This window comes from Sylvia atricapilla, chromosome 4, assembly GCF_009819655.1.
Source record: "Sylvia atricapilla isolate bSylAtr1 chromosome 4, bSylAtr1.pri, whole genome shotgun sequence".
Lineage (NCBI taxonomy): Eukaryota > Metazoa > Chordata > Aves > Passeriformes > Sylviidae > Sylvia > Sylvia atricapilla.
This window is the reverse complement of record NC_089143.1, coordinates 10,737,648-10,757,158: the sequence shown is the minus strand read 5'-3', so window position 1 is coordinate 10,757,158 and position 19,511 is coordinate 10,737,648. Positions and strand designations below refer to the sequence as shown.

The 19,511-nt window shown below is 36.3% G+C and overlaps 1 protein-coding gene across 1 annotated transcript in view; it reads left to right on the top strand.

Moving 5' to 3' along the window:
- The first annotated feature begins 1,763 nt into the window (after positions 1–1,763).
- Positions 1,764–19,511, top strand: part of NWD2 (NACHT and WD repeat domain containing 2) — a 34,108-nt gene continuing 16,360 nt past the window's right edge. Inside the window, exons 1-3 of the mRNA XM_066317567.1 lie at positions 1,764–1,844; positions 3,915–4,133; positions 9,370–9,486. Coding sequence (XP_066173664.1) covers positions 1,764–1,844; positions 3,915–4,133; positions 9,370–9,486 — 417 coding nt within the window. The remainder of the gene's footprint in view (positions 1,845–3,914; positions 4,134–9,369; positions 9,487–19,511) is intronic.

Sequence of the window (19,511 nt, the reverse complement as noted above, 5' to 3'; positions counted from 1 at the left end):
GCACTCAGGAAGTCACTATCTTGTGGGTTTGGGTTTGTTTAAATATTGGAGACAAGTTCAGGGTTGAGGGGGTTTTTTTTAAGTTTTTTCTTATGTTTTTTTCAGATGTAGTTTCATTCCTACAGTTTATTGTGAACTTTTTGTATTTCTGAGTATCTGAATTAGCATTAAGAGGTGTAGAAAGCTCATCTCACAACAGCTGTCTCATTTTGGCTGCTAGAAGAATGTAATTTAGTTAATCTGTTCATCTGCAGCAGCAGCCTGGAAGGTGGAATTTGCCTGTGTGACGTTACTAAGAACTGCAAGCTTCACAGATTTGTTGTCACTTTAAATCAAGTTAGATTATATTTAATTAAACCCGCTTATCTGCCATCCATACTAATTACTGGAGTTCATCTTAACTATATACACTTCTGTTTCCTTAAAGTTTCAAAACTTACTTCAAATACAGGAATTACTAAAATTAATTAGTATAAGTACCAGACTCAAATTCCAATTAGATACGGAGGTAGGAATAAAAATACAGAATGGGTATGCCAAGTGCCTTATCCAGACCACTTCTGGTTGAAGGAATTTTTTATCTATTTCATTTTTAAGATATTACAAAGTAGCACTACTCCTGCAGTGTGTTGTTTCATTTTCTGAACAAGACTCTACACGTTATGCTGCAGGGAATAGCACCAAGTTCTGAAACTAGAGCCAGCAGGGTTCTGCAGTATGAGTCCTATGGGCATAAACAAAAAGTAGGAGAACGTGGTTTTATCTGTTGTAAACATCAGGCAAAATATTTCCCATTTATCATTTAATTATGTTTATTCTTAAATACTGCTTTTTTCCAATACTTCCTTTTTGTTGTTGTTGTTTCTGCAACTTAGCATATTTCATATCCCTAGTATGACTATTCTATCTCTTGTCATATTTAAATAACTGCAAGCAATATCTGTGGATTGTTGCTTCCTTAATAACCAAGCTGTAGTCATGATTTTTTTTCATTTTAAAAAGCAAGAATGATTTGTTTTCATTTAAAAAGGCAAGAATAATTTTGGTTTATCTCAGTAACTGAGTAGTAAGTCAATTTTCAACAGAGTTTATTCTACTTGGCCATGAAGATATGATGCTCTGTGTTTTCGTAAACTTACATGCCAAAATTAACCTATGTTAAGGCAAAAAAAATAGAATATATAGTGTTCTATCACTGACTGATCTAAGGGTCTCAGTTACTGTGAAGGTAAAAAAATTGAAGTATTTCAAATAAAGCAAACTACACATTTAGCTTTTATCACAAGGTGCATCAACCCCATTGCTTTGGAGCCAGAATAATATTGCCGTGTTGACATCGTGCAACCCTCTGACTAATTAGCCTTGTTAGCTGTGTACAACATTCTGCAAGGAAAGGATGACTTAGACACTAAAGCATGAGAGAAAATTAATGACTGTGGATCCTAAGGAGGGAGCGACTCATCCATCCCTTTTATGTACTAATACAGGCAGCTCTGAGCTGAGAGTGCTGGTTTTTTCACTCCATTCCTAAGTATTTGTAGGATGTGTCTGTGTTCAGCAAGATCTGCAAGTGAAGTGAATCTCTTTATCACTATCTAATACATTTTGACTCACATCATAGGGGGGTCTTGGTGTGCACAAACTGGATTCCTTTTTGATAAAAACAGGAAGACAACTCCAGGATTTCACCAAGAGCATTCCAAACGTTTGTGAGGATTGAGGGTCGCTCAGTGTAAAGTGAAATGCCCTGAAGAACATACGGCATGGACATTGGATCCTTGGCACCAGCTATTTTACTCTACAGCTTTGCTCCCACTAGCCCGGACAGGAGCAAGTCTTCCCAGGCAATGTACAAGCAGCCTGGATAACTAAGCCAAACCTGTAATTTCTCCTGAGGATCACTGCAGGTTGCAAGGGGTACTCAGGTCAGGTCACTTGGGCTGACCTCCCTCCTAAAGTGCTGTCAATAGAAACTTGGTCAACCTTGAACTTGTTTAGTTGAGTCTTGAAGAGCTCCAGGATGGAGGAGCTTCTCCTGGTGTCCAACCTGAAGTTCCAAGATGTAATATGTTATTGTTGTCTCTGTTGTACTCTCTGGCATGAAGAGCTTGGCCCCCTCATCTTTGTAAATGCCTTAGAAGTAGTTGTAGGCTGTATTGGCTCCCTCTTACTCTGTTTGCTGGACCATCTCTCTGTGTAGGCCATAGCCTTTGGCGTCTTATCTCAGTAGCCTCTGCAGTTTCCTCCCCATCCTCCTGATTTGGGATGCCCAGAGCTGGGCACAGCACTCCTGGTGCAGCCTTTTTAGTGTCAGAGAGAAACTGCCCAAGAGAAACTGAGGCTACACTCATCCAGATGTAGCCCAGAGGAGGGTTTCTTATTAGCAGCATTCAGGTTGGATATAAGCTCTACACTTTATGTTTAGGATCTTACCTTGCCTGGCATGTGGATAGTCAAATGGAAAGCTTGTGATGTAGCAAGGACTTTAATGCTTCTTGGATCTTTGTTAGAACACAAAAGTGTAGCATATTTTAAAATATTAAAGCACAAATACATTGTATTACATTATTCCACTTACAGGGGATGTTTTCTGAAAGTGTCTCTGACTTTTTTCCACATCAAAATTTTGTGAAAGAAGAGCTGTGGTAATTTAGATAAATTGAATTAGACCTGACTACTTTTGAGCCTTTTGGTATAGACTTTTTTTACCTTGATGAAGATTTCAGGGGAAATAATTCTCTGGACATTTCTGGATTGCTTTCTGTTCATGAAAATAAGTGGTAATTATACAATGCATCTGTGTAATATTTCAAAGATACACTTAAATAGTGAGAAGGATATTATTAGTTTGATGTAATAAATTACGTTACAGATTTCACACTTCCTTAGTTTTTTTAGATAAAAAACATTTTAAGTCTGTGTCTATGAACAGACATCTGACTCAGCTATATCAGCTATGGCTCTGATTGTGGCTCTAAAGTATTGTTGTATTTGCATATATGTCTCTTATTTGCAACAATATGAGAAATGTCAAATCAGTTGTAATCTATTGTTTTGTTTCAGTGCAGTTACACCAATAATGAGTTACCTGCAGTAGATGTTCTCCATCATTCATAAGTTAACACTTCATTTATCATCACATGGCGCTCCGAGCTAGTGGCTTAAAACAGTTATGTTCTATTTTTGGAAATAACTTAGCAACAGTGCTAAGTGGTGGTCTTAACTCAGTTACAATATAGTAAAATCACATATCATAGTCTTGTGAAAGAGAATAAAATTTATTGTCTACACAAGATTGCATTACTAACCAGATTTACTTAACATTTGACCTTATGGGCAAGTGGTATGTTTTATATAAATGTGTTCAGATTAACTTGGATATACTGAACTTAATAATTTTGGTGTCATTGCCATATTGTACTTCATTACCAAAACGTGTCATTTTTCATGGTAAGAATAACATGATATCAGAGCTAAGTATTTGGTATATAGGAGGAATCACCTGGGCAAAAGATAAATAATGCTATTAATGATAAGTAATCATTTTAAGATACTATTAGATTAAAGATGATGAAGAAAGTGATACATTTGAGACAATATTGTTAGTTCATGTTACTGATTTGTTTCTAAGTATTGAGATCTCTTTCATCTTTGGTATATCTCTTTTTTCCATGATGTTTCTTATTTGTAAAATTAGCCTGTCTGGAAACTAAATAGAAGTCAAAACAATAAAGAAATTCTGACTGCTGAATTACAAAACTAATTCAGCTCCATTGAATTGTAATATGCTGCAACACTGAAATGTGTATGAATCATAATTTTGACTCATACAAACACATTTATGTGTTTTTACATGTATTGTTACAAATGCTAGTACTTCCATGTGTTTGTACAACATACAATTTGGGGATTAGATCCCAGCACTTATTTTGATTAGTGAGATTGTGGGGGTTAAGGGTTCATTTTTAAGTGAAAAATCTGTATCCCTGACTAAAAGAAGAGTTTATATAAATATTGTTAATAGCATCTTTTTCCTAAACACAGATACAGTAGCAGAAAGGAGGGCGCTAAGAGAACATGTGTATCCTAAGCTGAGAGAATTCTGCAGAGAAAACTATGGCCTGGAATTTCAGGTAGGTTTCATTGTGTTAAATCTTGCATTACTTTTTCTTGAAATAATTTCTATTTAGAACAGATAATATTTTTAAATATCATTGGTAGAATAGAAAATTACAACAGGTTTATTTCACAGAATCTCACACAAAATTGTTGGGATTGGAAGGGACCACTGGAGGTCATCTAGTCCATTCCCCCTACTAAAACAGGTTCACCTGGAGGAGGTTGCGTAGGATTGAATCCAAATACATTTTGAGTATCTCCAGAAAAGAGGACTCCACACCCTCTCTGGCCAGTCTGTTCCAGTGCACTGTCACCCTCACAGTAAAGATGTTCTTCCTCATATTTAGGTGGAATTTGCTGTGCACCAGTTTCTGCCCCTTGCCTCTTGTCCTATTGCTTGGCACTACCGAGAAGAGCCTCTTGACACCCACCTTTAGATTATTTGTATGCTTGGTTAAAAATTCCCCTCTCATTTGTGTCTTCTCTGAGCTAAAGCTAAACAGGCCTAGCTGTCTCAGCCTTTGATTACTGAAATTATTTTACATGCAGATTTGAGGTAAATTCTGAATAGATGGAAAAGCACCACCTCTGCTTTAGATACTCAGAGTAAATAAGAAGAAATAATATTACATTTGAATTAATGTGTTGTGTTTCTAGAAACCATACTTAAGGTGCACTGTAATGTGGAAAATAATTTAACCAGTGAATAACAAAACTGATTACCAAAATTAATTAAGCATCATGCATTTTTATTGTGATTGTATACTATGGAATTTGCTTTCTTTAATGTCAACTGTAACATTCCCATTGCTTGAGTAAGTTCACATTTCCCTTTGTGCTATGAGAGATACAGACCCATACACATCTTTGGCAAGAGCCAATTGGTAATAAAAAGAGCTGTACTTAATTTAAAACAGGTGTTTTTGAAGTCACTGGTACTTTAAATCAGGTATGTCCTAATTCACAGTGCCTTATATGTCAGCAGGCCTGGAACTGTTTCTCTGCTAAGAGAAACAAATACAGCTTTTGATGATGTAAAAATGTGGTTCAGCGTTCAAAAAATTCTGGCTCTGCATCCAAAAGTTTTCCTTGCATGCTTAGTGACCCCAAAAATTCATCTCTCCAGAGTGAAGTTTAGTTGGAACAGCTAATGCCTTTTATACAGCATCCTGTTCCTCCCAATGTATTATTCTTGATGCACATGCAGCTGGTTTTTAATCAAAATAACAAGTTCTTAAATTAGGATATTTCGATTTAATTCCCTGAGTCACAGTGGAGTTGCTGAATCTGCATGGTGGTAAATTCCAGTGATTTTTGATTATGGCTATAAAAGAATTTCATCTGAAGGTCCTAGCTCATCTGCTGTTGTGAAGTCCCAGCTGCAGTGGTACACGAAAAGAACAGCAAAAGATATTTAGATAATATTTTTCTTGTATTACTACCATTCATCAAAAATATCAAGCCCTTATTTCTATTACCATTGAGGAGACATCTTGGTGAGGGAAATGCCTCTTCTAAGTAGATCATCATGCACTGAATTCTTTGTGAGAGGACACTTGTCTTTCTTCAAGCAGATTGCAATGTAGTCCCTAGGGCAGAAATAATTAAGTTTACTCTAGTTGATATTCATGGAATCATATTATTTTATTATATAGTTTCAACACCAAGACCATTTTTATGTGATACGAGGTTTGAAAGACAGCTCTACTGACACAATTCAGAAAACTGCTAGAAAGCCTATTTCTGTGGAAGCAAAGTAGGAAAATGTACAAAAATAACCAAGGAAATGTAGTAAAGTCTTTTCAAAGAGACTCTGAGGTAGACTTAAGCAAGACCTTTTTTTTCTTATTTCAATCCTGATACACTAAATTTCTTAGGTTAGCATGCAGAATCAAGACTACAGTTTTTAGTGCAGTGTTAAAGTATTATGTAATTTTCAGATACAGGGGTAAATTAATATTTCTCTTTACAGAGCAGAGTACGTAACTTTTCATCCTGATATGTAATCTTGTTCTTACCAAAGAAGAGCTATCTCATGTGTGATTATTACAAAATTATTCAGAACACCCTCTACCGAATAAATCATGACCCAATGGAAAGCTTTTTAGTACATGCATTACTCCCAAGCTTCACTGAGTCACCTGGCTGCACTCAAAATTGTTTCAGTTGTAGCAAAGCATGAGATCTGTGAGGTGTCATCAATCTGGTGGGAGCTGTTACTCAACATAATCACCGTATGAGTGAAGCAGAACTGACTATATTCAATCACACTATGAATTTGTTGGCTTGATGGCCTTTTTTTTTTTTTTTATTGTATCAGAAAATATTTCAGAGAAAAACACACCAGCTAAGAAAGCAAATAAGCTGAGGAAAAGACTTCCAGAGCACATGGTGGTTTTGACCTGAAATACAGCACTTTTACAGGAGAGGATGGAGAGTTTAAAGAAAGTAGCTGTAACTGAAAATTTTGGGAGGATAACCAAACATAGTTAATTAGCAGCGTACACTTTTCTAATTCAAAACAATGAACTGTTTCAAATAATTTTTAACAGGATATATATGCTAGAAGGAAAGTAGAATCTTATGTTAATGAAATTTTTAATTCCTTTTTAAGCTCTTGGAAGTCATAAAAATAAATCATTTTATCTCCTAAGCAAAATCTGTGAAACTGTAGGATTGGTAGGACAAAAGCTAAAGTAAGTAAAAGGAAACACTGAATTATGAATGAAAAGTCTCTTGCTAGGTGACTAATGCGGAATTGAACTAGACCAGTGTCAGGTCACTGTGGGTAAGGAGCTCTTGCAGAGGGCACTAGTTGTCATATAACCTTGGCAGCCTTACTGAAAGTTTGAATGTTTGTCACAGTTTTTCCAAGCATAAGTAAAAAAAAATGTTTTAAAATCAGATATAATTGTCTCCTTGTTCCATTTCTTTAATTGTGTAAATCCTGTTTATTTTAGTTAGCATAGTGAGCAACTTATGAGACCTTACTTTGAAATTCTTGGTGTCTTCAGAGGTTTGTTCCCTAAAATACTTACTCTTGCAGCACAAAATTGTATCATGTTAAGATACTATGCACTAAAACTGTTACCCCATAAAATAAGAAAGAGCCACTGAGCCTCTAGGATTATCTGGTGCTCCAGGGAGTTTCTTCTTCACATTTACAGAATTAATGTGATTTCTGAACAGTTAATTAAAATTGGAATTGCTTTTTTTTTCTTTTTTCTTCTTTTGAGAAGAATCTCAGCAGCACAATAAATTAATTCAAAAAGTAATTAAAACATTTTTTACTGTATGCTAAGGTCTGTATTTGAAGGATTTTACAATGAGAATATTTAAGCTTTATCATACATCATGAAAGTAATCAGACAGATGAATACAATGTAAAGTGTGATAATGAAGTTGTATTAATAAATAACAAAGTAAAATGGAAGACAGGAACACTTTTTTTCCTGATGAGACTAAAAGAGAAATCTGTGCAAATGAGGGAAATAGGAAGGCTATTTGAAATGCAGTTTTGTACAGCAGAAAATGCATGTTCCAGCAAAATTTTCTAACGTAGTTTCTTTAAAAAATAAAGATATTGAGTGTATTTTCTTGGCAGTGTTAAGTGTAGCTTACAAGAAAATACATTCAGTATCTTTATTTAAACTTAATGCGTTCCCTACCTGGGTTTTTTTTCACTCATTATGAGTCACACAGGACACTACCTGTCATGTTTAGTAACAATGTGCCCACTCCAGCAAACACTGATGAGTCATAAACTTTTAAGGCAGAAATAATCAATGAGACTATTGGTAGTGCAATTACATGTGGGCATAAATAGCTCTTGGATTTGCTCTTAAACCTTGGTGTTGGTTGGAGAAATCCATTTGGACTTCTTTTCTGTTAAAGTTACATACAAGATTTTAACAATCAGTGGTAAATGAGAGAGAGCAATAGCCTCTACCATAAGTTTTGCTCCAAAAGTAATTTATTCATATGATCACCATCTTTTAAAATTTGATTTCCCACTGTAAGGATTCGGCCTTTTAGTTAAAATGTATACTGAAATCACAGGTTATCACACAATTGGTTCAATTAAGTATAACCTGAATAGTTTCTTCCAGGAGTTTGTTTGCAACTAATTAGGGTCATAAAACTGAGTCTGTAGTTAAATATGAAAGGCTGGACAGCAAACTCTCTGCCACTGCATATCTCTACAATCTCTGCTTCCAAAGTACAGAGATCACCTAACAAAGGAAGTATGATAATGTAAAACCAATCCTATTCTTTCTTTTGAGCCATGTGCAAAGGATGAGTTTATATCCTGTGGATACACGTGACTGGGTGTGAAGTCATGGTCTTGACTGTGTTCCACAGTGAGATTCCCATAAAAATTGAATGGAACCAGGTTTTTTTTCAATTCTTTTGTCATTATTCTTACCTACCCATTGTAGGAGAAGGGAATACAGATGTACTTGTCCCTGATTAGTAACGGCTGCTTTAATTACCCAATACAGCCTTTCCCTGATGAGTCACAGCTATATCTGGTTTAGAGAAGTGTGATAAATGGAGTGAGTTAGCTGGTGAGGGGAACCATGAAGAAGAAGAAGAATCCTGGGGAGTGAGAATCACTGCTATGAGATCAGTCTGGGTGTGCAGTCAGAGCCTGTTGTTGGAACCTGCAGTCATAGTCTAGCCAGGTGAAAGCCTGCAGTCAGAGTCTGCAAACTAATACCTGCAGTCAGAGTTTAGCAGGAAATAACCAGCAGTCAGAGGCTGCAAGGGGAACCCCTACAGTAGGAGCTTGCTGCACCAGAGTCAGTGAACAGTTGGAGTCAGGATGGCTGAGCTGTAACAAGGAATAAAGCAGGGCCCTTTTCATGCTGTGATAAACAAGAAGTCTGTGTCTTGGCTCACTTCAACCCTCTGACAAGAGGACTGCTGCAACAATCCATTAGATGCAGTCTAGTAGCAAATAAAAGACTAATAAAAGTCAAAGCAAGATCTTGTCATGCTAATCTCCACATGACTATGAAATGAGAGACTGTCCCAGGAGAGACTATCTGGGACAGAAAGTAAGAGGCTAGAATTCTCATTTGTAGGAAGAAACTCTGCCAGTCTATGTAAGGACTGAATGTAGATGCCATTGCTTTTTACTGCACTGAAGAGCAAAGCTTAGTGCACAGCATGTTGGCAAAGCTCATTTTTAATTTCATTGGTAGAAAGGCCATATGATAAGTAACTACACTGCATACTGTTTTCCAGGTCATAGACTTATACTGGGGAGTTGAAGCAGATGAATGGGACAGTCCTGAGCTGCAAAAGACTCGCATGAAGCTGCTTGAAGATTGCTTGAAAAGTTCTGCAGGTCCATGTTTTGTTGTGGGTATAAAAATAATGTTTTACTTTACAAGAAAAATACAATGTTATCTATCCTAATATGCATAATTCAGTAACAAATGTGTGATTCTCTTCTTTCTAAAATATTTTATGTTCATTGCTGTGCATTTGCTATGCAACTATTTCCCGATGCAGCTCTGTAGATTAACCGTGATTACTCAGTATTAGTGAAGAGGAGAGAATGATCTTTAATGATCAGTTCTCACAGCAAGATAGGTATGATGTACTACTATCACAACAGAATTATTGACAATTTGTTTAAGGAAGCCACAGTTAATTAATTCTTTGTACTTCTCACACATGCATTATCAGCTGGCCTAGAAAGACTTACAGAAAAGCAGCAGCAAAGAACTATCTGCTCTGATCAGCATTTGCTGTTTCTTGTCGTTAACCCAGATATTAGAGAGTGAAAAGACTGGAGGTCAGTGACAACCTGAGGAGGCTCTGAGTCTGTGATATACCGATATGCAACTGATTGTTCTCTTCATGGTCACTTGCTATACTTCAATGCAAAACAGTCTTAAGACCATGCCTTTGCCATTCCAAATTTTCTCTTCTATAATATATTTACCAAGAAAATACTTAATAAAAGGTACAAAGTTATTCTCCTTTGCAACTAAATGTAGCAACTCTAATTCTTAGTATTATAATAAGACAGAGAAAAAAAAACTTCAAGTCCTTGATTATTTTTTAAGGGAAGAATGTGAAAGATTTTGTGAACTGAAACCCCAGAATCCAGTGGGATGGAAGGGATACAAAACACTGCCTGCTGTAGAGGCTGGAGATCACGTCTCTCCATGCCAAACATGTCAAACATTAGAAACGGTGCAACCTGTAGCATGTGTGATTCTGTACTTCTATCTCACCCTTACAACCGTCTCTCTGGCTCTTATTCATTCACCTGTTTGCCTTACTTTCTTATTTAATTTCAGAGCCCTGGAGAATAAAGACTTTACCTTAAGAATCCAGCAGCTGGAGTACAGAGTCTGGGCTGGGTTTGATGCTGTCATTACACCGTTTTTCACAAGCACACACTGGCCTAGATCTCTAGAGAGTTTGGGTAGCTTTCATCTTGTGTGACTATATTTGGCTTTCTGGGTTTATTTTTCTACTTTGTCTCTTTCCTTTGATGGAAAAAACTGAGCTGGAACAGAAAGGCTTGGAGTTTTTCATGTAGCAACAACCTGTGTCCTTAGACATGGATTTGTAAAATCTTTGATAGTGAAGAAAACCTTGTCACGTACTATTGCTGCATATTTTAGCAGCTCAGAATCTTGAAGCTTTTGAGAACTGCCTGCCTGATATTGTTACTAAAGAAATCGGACCAAATCAGAATTTTTAAACAGAATGAAAAGAGGTTGCAGTGAGCCAATGACTTCAATATTTATTTCAGGTTTTCCAAGTAAGGGCTAAAGTAGTAGCTCTCTCAGTGACTACACTGGCAAAACCACAGAAATCTGTTTATGCATTTTTTTTTCTTGCTCTGCTATACCATAGTGAGATGGAGTTGATTTCATTTACAACAAAAATTGGAGATGATTCTACTCCAACAAGCATAATTATTTTTAATTTATAGTAACACAATGAAAAATTGACTTTGGCACTGCAGGCTTTGGGCAACTTGCCATTTCTTGAGAAAGTTCTATAAAATGTGCCACTTCTTGTCAGCTGGTGTTTTTGTTTATTTTGTTTTTGAGGGGTTTTGTTGGTTTTGGTTTTTGGTGGCTTTTTTTTGGTTTGGTGGTTTTTGTGGGTTTGTGGGTTTTTTTGTAGTTACAATTACCACTTTTCGAATTGAGACACAGATCTGGAATTAAGTGGAACTATTCAGAATTAGCTACCTGATACATATTGATTCTAGAAAGTGTTTCTTCATGGCAATTTTTGCCTGCATTGTAATATTGGATGGAGAGAAAATTAAATTCTGTCCTTAAATTAGTGCAGTAAATAAGTTGGAAGTCCCAAGGTTTTTTCCAAATATGCAACAACAAAATCAAAATTCACATACATTCATAAGCGCAAGGAAGAGACAATTCTGAAAAAAAAACCACAAAACTAATTTCCTTTGAACACTGACTTTGGGAATGTACAGTTCTTCTCTTAACTGCTGCCTGTATTAATATTTGATTCAGTTAAGGGAGAGGAAAGTTGTTTAGATTTTGGTTAAACTGGGTTTTTTGTTAGATTGGGGTTTTTGTGGGGAGATTTTTCTGCTGTATAAAATCAGTGCCTATTATTCTATCATATAAATACTCACAGTTTTCACTGTAAATATATACCATGCTATTTTTGATCTACAGAATAATTTATGAAGACTCATTTATGAGGGGAAGATACTTTTCAAACAAATTTTATGCAGAAATCTTGATTTTGGAATCCACATGAGAAGACTGAAATGCAGTATATTTGTTTAATTATGAACTGGTTAAACTCTATATTGCACAACAATAACAAAGAAAAAATGCATCCAGTGCATCACTGGAACCTTTACGTTTACATATATCCTGCAAATTACACCAAGAGCTGCCACATCTAAACAAATGTAACCTGAGCTCTTGCATCGTCCTTTATGTTTTCACTGGTCTGCTGAGGTACCCCACAGAGTATTTCTGAAGCTGATGTTTTTTCTGCAAAAAGCTCTTTTCAGTCCAGGGGAAGGCCAGGAAGAAGTGACTGACAAGCCTGAATTAAGGAACAACTCATGCATCACTTCCTGAACAGTTCCTAGGGAAGCATAAAACTTCCATAGACCTAAAGAACCTAGGATTATTACTTTTAAATTCCAGTAGGATTTTAAAAGGATATTAGCAATTTACACTATTTGGCGTGTCCCTAAATCACACTGAAATTGAAGCAGAAGTACGGTAAATTATGGAGTGGAATGTTTCTACTGTTTTTGTCTTTGTGTTCCTCAGTATAATACAAGCTTTAATTGTTCCATGAAGTATGTTACAGCACTCTCTCTGCTTAGTACAAATGGTTGATAATGAATTTTGAGAGCATTCCAGCTCAGAGAAAACTCCAAATTATATTATTCCTGCTCTGCTGCATCTCCTCAATTGCAGTTTCAGTTTTGATGTTACTTTAAGATTTATTCCTAATGTAAAAACTAAATACAGATTCTGGAATGCCCGAGTTATATTTTGTTTTTGCTTTCCTGGGAAAATCACCACACACTTTAAGTTAGGGTGGCAAAAGTCAGTGAAATGTGTCTGTACTAGAACATCCAGTTCAGGGGGAATGCTAAGTATACCCAGTACTTTTGGGGAATTCAGCAGAGGTTATCTGTGCTTGGGCATTTCAGTATTTAATTTTCCCCAAGGACACAGCTACTATTTATAGTTTTTAAGTGAATGAAGAGAAATACCTGGAGTCAGACATGGCAGAGCAGTCCACCTCTTCCAGTAAAGTAATTCCAAGAAAGAAATATCAAATTATTTTTTTTCTTCTCCCTCTGCATCTGATTTAAAACGCATCTAAATAAGAACTCCCCCTAACATATCAGGAGTGGCTCCATAGGACTTCTTGGCATTGATCTGGAGTATTTATCTGCAGATATTAATCCTGTTTTAGATGGACTTGGTCAACAGGAAAGATTCTTCTGTAAATATCAAAATAGAGCTTTGTATATTTTGAAACCCTTCGAAACAGACAAAGTGATCAATTTCGAAGACAAAATATGCAACGCTCCCCCCAGCAAGTTTTAGTCTTCTTTCACAGCCTCCAGACTAAGAGGCAAAGGATCTCTTTCCCTTTCCACATCGTTTGGCTCTGAACAACAGATACACACAGAAAGTGAAATCAAGCATGGGGAGATATTACATGATTAAGCTATTGTAAGTGAATTCCTTCATCTGCTTTTGGGATGGGAATGTATTTTCCTGTGAATCATCTCTGATTCTCTAAATCCTAAATACTTAGCCATTTTTTTTATACTTAGCCCATCGGAAACAGGCTTAAGATTCATCAGACAATTTTTCCATGTAACACAGAAACTGCATGGGTTTTTATGTAGTCTAAAAATAACTTGCATTTTCAGTTAGAAGGCTGCACATATTTTCTGCTAAGTCACTGTACTTCTTTTTCTTGACAGAAATACAATTTCTGGTGCCGCGTTCCAGAAAGGTTAAGTATTACATTTAATATGAATGACCATATTAGCAAGAATAAGATTAACATGAAGTCATATTTCCATCCTTCTGCGTAATGTGTAGTGGAAGAAATAGGCTGCATGAGATTTATGCAATTTATTTTCTCATGACCCTCAAGATCTTTACCAAACCACATTCTGAGGTAGTACTGTAATCAGTTAAATGTAATGATCTGCCCTACAAATGAATCTGTAGATCAAAAATCCAGCATCAGCTATTCTGCAGAAAGGAGAGGGATGGAGGGGGTTCTAAACCTTGCAATGCTACTTCTGTGTAAAGAAACAGCATACTTTACAATATTTAGCAGGTAGCTGGTAAGTTCAAAGAGAGATACTAATTGTGCTGTTTGTACCTAGCATATATACCTTCCCTTTTCTCAGACATCCACTTCAGAGGTTCTTTGGTTCTCCAATAACAGACTCAGAAAGAAAGACCTACCCAAAAAATTAATAGTTCGCTTTTCAGTCTGATTATTGTTAAATCCAGCTAACAGTAGCTGGGTCTCCTTTTTTCTTTTTTTTTTTTTCTTTTTTTTGTTTGTTTGTTTGTTTGTTTTTGTTTTTAAGAAAACAGTGTTCTTCTCTCTTTAAAATATTTGCATTCAGTGCAAGGTGCTGTTTTGGAGGTTTTGTCCTGTTCATATGCATTTCTTTATTTCATAACTAGAGAACCTCACACAGTAATTTATTTCATTCCACCTTGAAAAAAGTGAAGCATAGAACATCTGCTTAGAAAACTAGAGAGATTGTGAGAAATTACATGTTCTTTTCTTGTTAGCTTTTTTGTGTAGTATAGAAATAAATGCTTAAAACTGTTTTAAAAATGCTTTAGTATACTAGTACTACTCATGGCTGGAAAAACAGCTCATCAGCTGGCCACACGCTTTTGGCAGTCCATATATTCTGCCTCTCAGTCATACAATTGCATGGAAAGAAAGAAAAGTGTTTTCATTCAGGCAAGTGGCTTTTCTTTTTTCTTTTTTTTTTTCCTTTTTTTTATTTTTTTTTTTTTTACCTATATTTTTTTCATTTCCATGCACACCTGCTACAGGATTTTTAAACTTTTGGCCGATTATTTGACCTGTTACCTGCAGGCAGTACTTAATATTCACCGATTGTATGCTTAGCATTAATTGTAAGTCAAATAACCTATTATGTAAAAATTAGTGTTAGAGAAGTCATGAAGATATCTCAATAGAAAGGCATTATTTTGTTTTATCCCATCCCTGAAGAAGTATGGCAAGTGAAGCCAAGAAAATTCATAAAGTTGATTTTTTTCATCTGTATAATAAATGGAAAATTAATATTGGGTCGTTTTGAAGAACAGGTTTGAAATATGGTCGTTGTAAAGATGACTTTGTGAAAAGTGGGATTTATACTTAATACAATTTAAATTATCAGAAAGAGCAATCTCATTGTGATATTTGGTGATGTGAATTGCCTGTAAAGATTTTTGGCACTCTGAACACCTTAAGTGATGCTGGGTTTGAGAATCCATAACCTTCGTCAAGTGCCTAAAGGATTTGGTGTTTTTCTTAGTTTTTTCCTTCAGTTCAACTTCTTTAAAGACACCTTTTGCATTTTTTGCATTCTCTCCTTAACTGTTCATTATTTTCTTTTCATGGTTTTTTACACCCTCCAGCTATGCTACTGTGCTTTCTGTCCTCTGAATTTATAATTTAATAAATGGTAAAAAGTGTTCTCTCCCTTCAATCATGTGAAAAACAGGGAATGCATGCACGTCATGTAAGAACATTAAAAAGGGGCCAATGATTCGAAATCAGTGTGGAGTTCACTGGGTCATCATACTGAAAGGTATTTTCTAATAATTTCTTTTCCACTTTGAAGGACTAGACTGATAAAATACCTGTTCAGAGAGTACCAGCCACCAATTGTCCCAAATAACAAAAGCCAGCACTAGCTGGCTTGGAAAAAATAATTATTTGTTACAATTAGCACATAAGGATACAAAAATCATAATTAAAAGTTATCAAAATCAAGGAACTAGTAAAAAAATAATATAGACCATTCCACATGTACTTGCAAAGCAGAATTGATGTTATGTTCTGGTACTTGTTTTGCATACTGTGGTAAAGTCTAAATTATGAGTGTATTAAAATCTGCTAGAACTAACATCTCCTATATTAATTTTTTTTTCTGAGAGCCTTTATTTACGTTTTACGTAAAACATGTTTATCAACAATGTTTTAGGTGCTTCATTCCACAGTACATAGTCATGGGTCATATCAGGTTCTCGACGATTGCAGTACTCTATGAAAGTTGTGAAATCGGTTTTTTGACATTTAATTACACAATTAGGTATTCATTTGCAGACTCAACAGTTACCAATCTGCTTAGCTCTAATAAGAAGGGGTAAAAAATTAAAAAATGAGTTTGCAGTGAAATATCATGTCATGTTACAATTGGCTTCAGTATTCCTGAAGTCAGGAGGGGTGTTTAAAATTCCATTACACCATCAGCTATTTCTGCCTCTGTTAATACTCACTAATTAACACTTTCTGATACCTTCATAGTAGCTATGTATGTTACTAAGAACACACAGCTTAATTGTATTACAAAAAAGCCTAAATATATAAGTGTTTCCAATAAGATGTGTATATGTGTGTACAGAGGGATTTGGATAGGTTTTGCAGTTCTGATAACCCCCTCTTCCCTCTCAGCTGCTGCAGCTTTGGAGGTTACTACAGACTAGATGCCTCTGTTAACCCCTTAAGTGTTTTATTCAGCCCTTTTTGCATTGCTGAAATTTAGCTCAATCTAAGCTCTTTGCCTCACCACTTAACATCCAAAATGGGAATGTAGAAACTAAGCTGCCTTTCTGATAAATACAAGAAAGAGAATATTTCACAGGAAATAAAAATATGGCCCCTTATTGCATGCAAAGTATATGAAAGAGGGCAGTAAGAATGCAGAGGAGTGCCAGCTTTTAACTCCAGGGTTTGGTGTCCAGAAGCCAGTGCCCTGTCCTCCCAGCTGAGTACACTGATAGGCTCAGAGTATCTTTGTCCTTTCTGGCTCCATGGTACCTGTGTCCCTGGATGCTCAGGAAGGCACATTAAGCAGCAGCAGTAGGAGAAGTTTTTCCCCATTAGCCACACTTTACCTGTGAGATGCAAGACAGGGTTTCAGATCACAATTCTTTCTGGCTTGGATGAGTGTTGTGATTATTTTACAAAGCAGGAAAGGTTACACCACCATGCCTTCCTCTGTAAGACAATATTGATCTCCTTGCTGTTTCCAAGAAAGGTGCATTCCCCATTCTCTGTAAGAAGGGTAGTGATTTCCAACAGACAAGGTTATTGACTTCAGTCTGGGCTCTGTTCTACAGTCTTTTATTAAACTGAACCCTTTTGATTTGTTTTTCTACCCAGTTCCACTCTTGTCAAGTGTTACAGGACCTGTCAGAGAGTTGACAGAAACCTGGATTGCAGTAGGAATTACCTGCAAAGTCCTAAGCTTTATGTGAAAGAAAAACGTACGTGCCTGTCAAGAAATCTCCCATGCAATTTCAAAAATAGAGCAAAGTGAGAAAAACATATTTGTTTGGAGAATCAGAGTGAGTGAGCACCTCATCTTTAGGCAGAAGTAGGCAAAATCTCCAGTCCTTCCTCTATGCTATCTTTATTTGCTGACCTCTTCCCTAATTATATTCTTTCTGATTGATTTTCTCACCTGCATCTATGCTCAGGCTGATCAAAGATCCAGCAATGATAATCAGTTAAGGAAAAGGCAGCATAATGAAGTTGGTGCTGCATGATGCTGTAGAAGACAGGGAGATTGTGGAGGAAGACCATTGATGCATTCTCAGCCAGGAGAAAGGAGAATTCTGACAAAGCAAACTGTATCAGGGAAGTAGGTCATGAGTTTCTTCTGAGGAAACACGTTCACACTGTAGGATAGACTGGTAGCTCCTACACACTATGTCCTGAGAAATTACTCATCCTTATTTCATACCTCCCTACCACTAGGGAAAAGCTTTGAGATTTGAAAATACTGCACTGTGGGTGAAGTTCAGAGTTGAGAGAATTGGCTCATTTACAACAAGACTTGGCTGCTCTCTTTAATTTTCTGAAAGGTCAAGCATCAAGAAATTCCAGCATCATTTTCTTCTTTTCTAGACCTTTTATGTCAAGACCTGTACTCAGCAAAACACTTCAGCACTTGCACCTCATCCTTCCAGTCCCAACTGCAGTCAGTTTTCTTACAAGATAGTGTTCAAACAGGGTTAAGCAGTTCTTTTTGTTTTTCATGGAATGGAAACCAAGACTTGTCTCAAGTTTCTGAAACAAGTTCCCCCCGGGGTACTTCTGCAGTGCCTCCAGGGAAGAGAGAAGTTAGGGCGTGGTTCTGTGAAACAACACACTGCAGTATTTCTCAAGCCAAGGAACATAAATATATATCCAGGCAGGTGGAAAAACAATTTTCAGTACAGAAATGTCTTCATTATGCCTTCAGTTTCCTATTCGCTTCAGCAAGTGCAATTAAAAATTGTATTTCTTGTGTTTTCTACAGTCAGATGAAGTTCTAAAATTAATTCTATTTATTCACAGCTTCAGCCTGTGGAGAAAAAGCAAATGAAAATGTTTGATGCTGCTCTATGGTATCATTTTTCCCTTAAAAATTAAAAAGGACAAACGGTGTAAAATAACAGTTCCGTCACTGCTGATACATAAATACACATCCTTTCCATATCAAAATAGAAATACTCAAAATGCTTATTTTGCAAGCTATCATTAGCCTCATTTTACGGATAGGTAGTCTGAGTCAGTGGCAAAAATATCAAGAAGTTACAAGTTTCTATAGTGAGATGTAGTAAAAGTGGAAAGATTTAAGAGATCTGCAGCAGTTCTAAATGTTCTGTCTGATAAGTTACACTGCCTAACAACTCTTGCCAGACAACAAGAATGCTGCTCTACACTTTGACCTGTACATCCCAGGAATCACAGATTATGACATTTTCATGCTTTTTTCATATTTTTAACTCCCAATGGTAGTATTTTTGGGAGACTTAGTACCAATGCAACAAAACTTTTTTCCTTTGATAGGTAAGAAAACCCATCACATGTATTCATTTATTGGGAGGACATTCTCCCTGTGTTTCTATCATGAGGTCCTTACACTGTACCTCATTGGAGCTAGAATTGATTTCAGTTTTTAGTACAGGGGCTTGGAGTTTGCCCTAACAAGCAATTAAATGTATATTCCATTGAGGTAAATTGAAGTAAACATACTTTTCTGGCTTCAGTTCTGATGATACACTATTGTTTAGCCATTAGCATTTTTGCTTTGAATTTGAAATGAGTTGGCTATTGTTCCCTTAAGTTATGAAAAACCAATAAAATAGGACATTCTTTTCTGTTTGTATTTTGGTAGTAACTTCTTGGTTTCAAGGCCTGGCAGGCAGGGACCCAGCTAATCCTGTTATTTTAATTTTATTTTTTTTTCCCCCAAAAGTATGTCTGGCTGCACCTGCACATTTTATATCACATAAGTGATTTCAACAGGATACTGTTAGAACAGCGTTGTCATATACTTGCAAGAAACCAGAAAGAGCTATAGTTGTGCTAAATTTCTTAGGATGGGATGTTAAAAGGCCCTTAAAAATTGGTATCCTGACCATTTGTTTCAGATTTTCAAGATGTGGATTACTGTATATTAGGTTATATCAGTTAAGCCCACATTTCTGCAGACAAAGATGGTAAACATGCTGACCTGTTACAATTCTGTGTGCCTCCCTTAACTTGAATGGCTTCCTAGGCAGGTTTGCACGTGCAAATGCACTTTCTTACCACCTCCAAATTCAATATGAAAGACAAGACATAGAATGTAGCCAGCA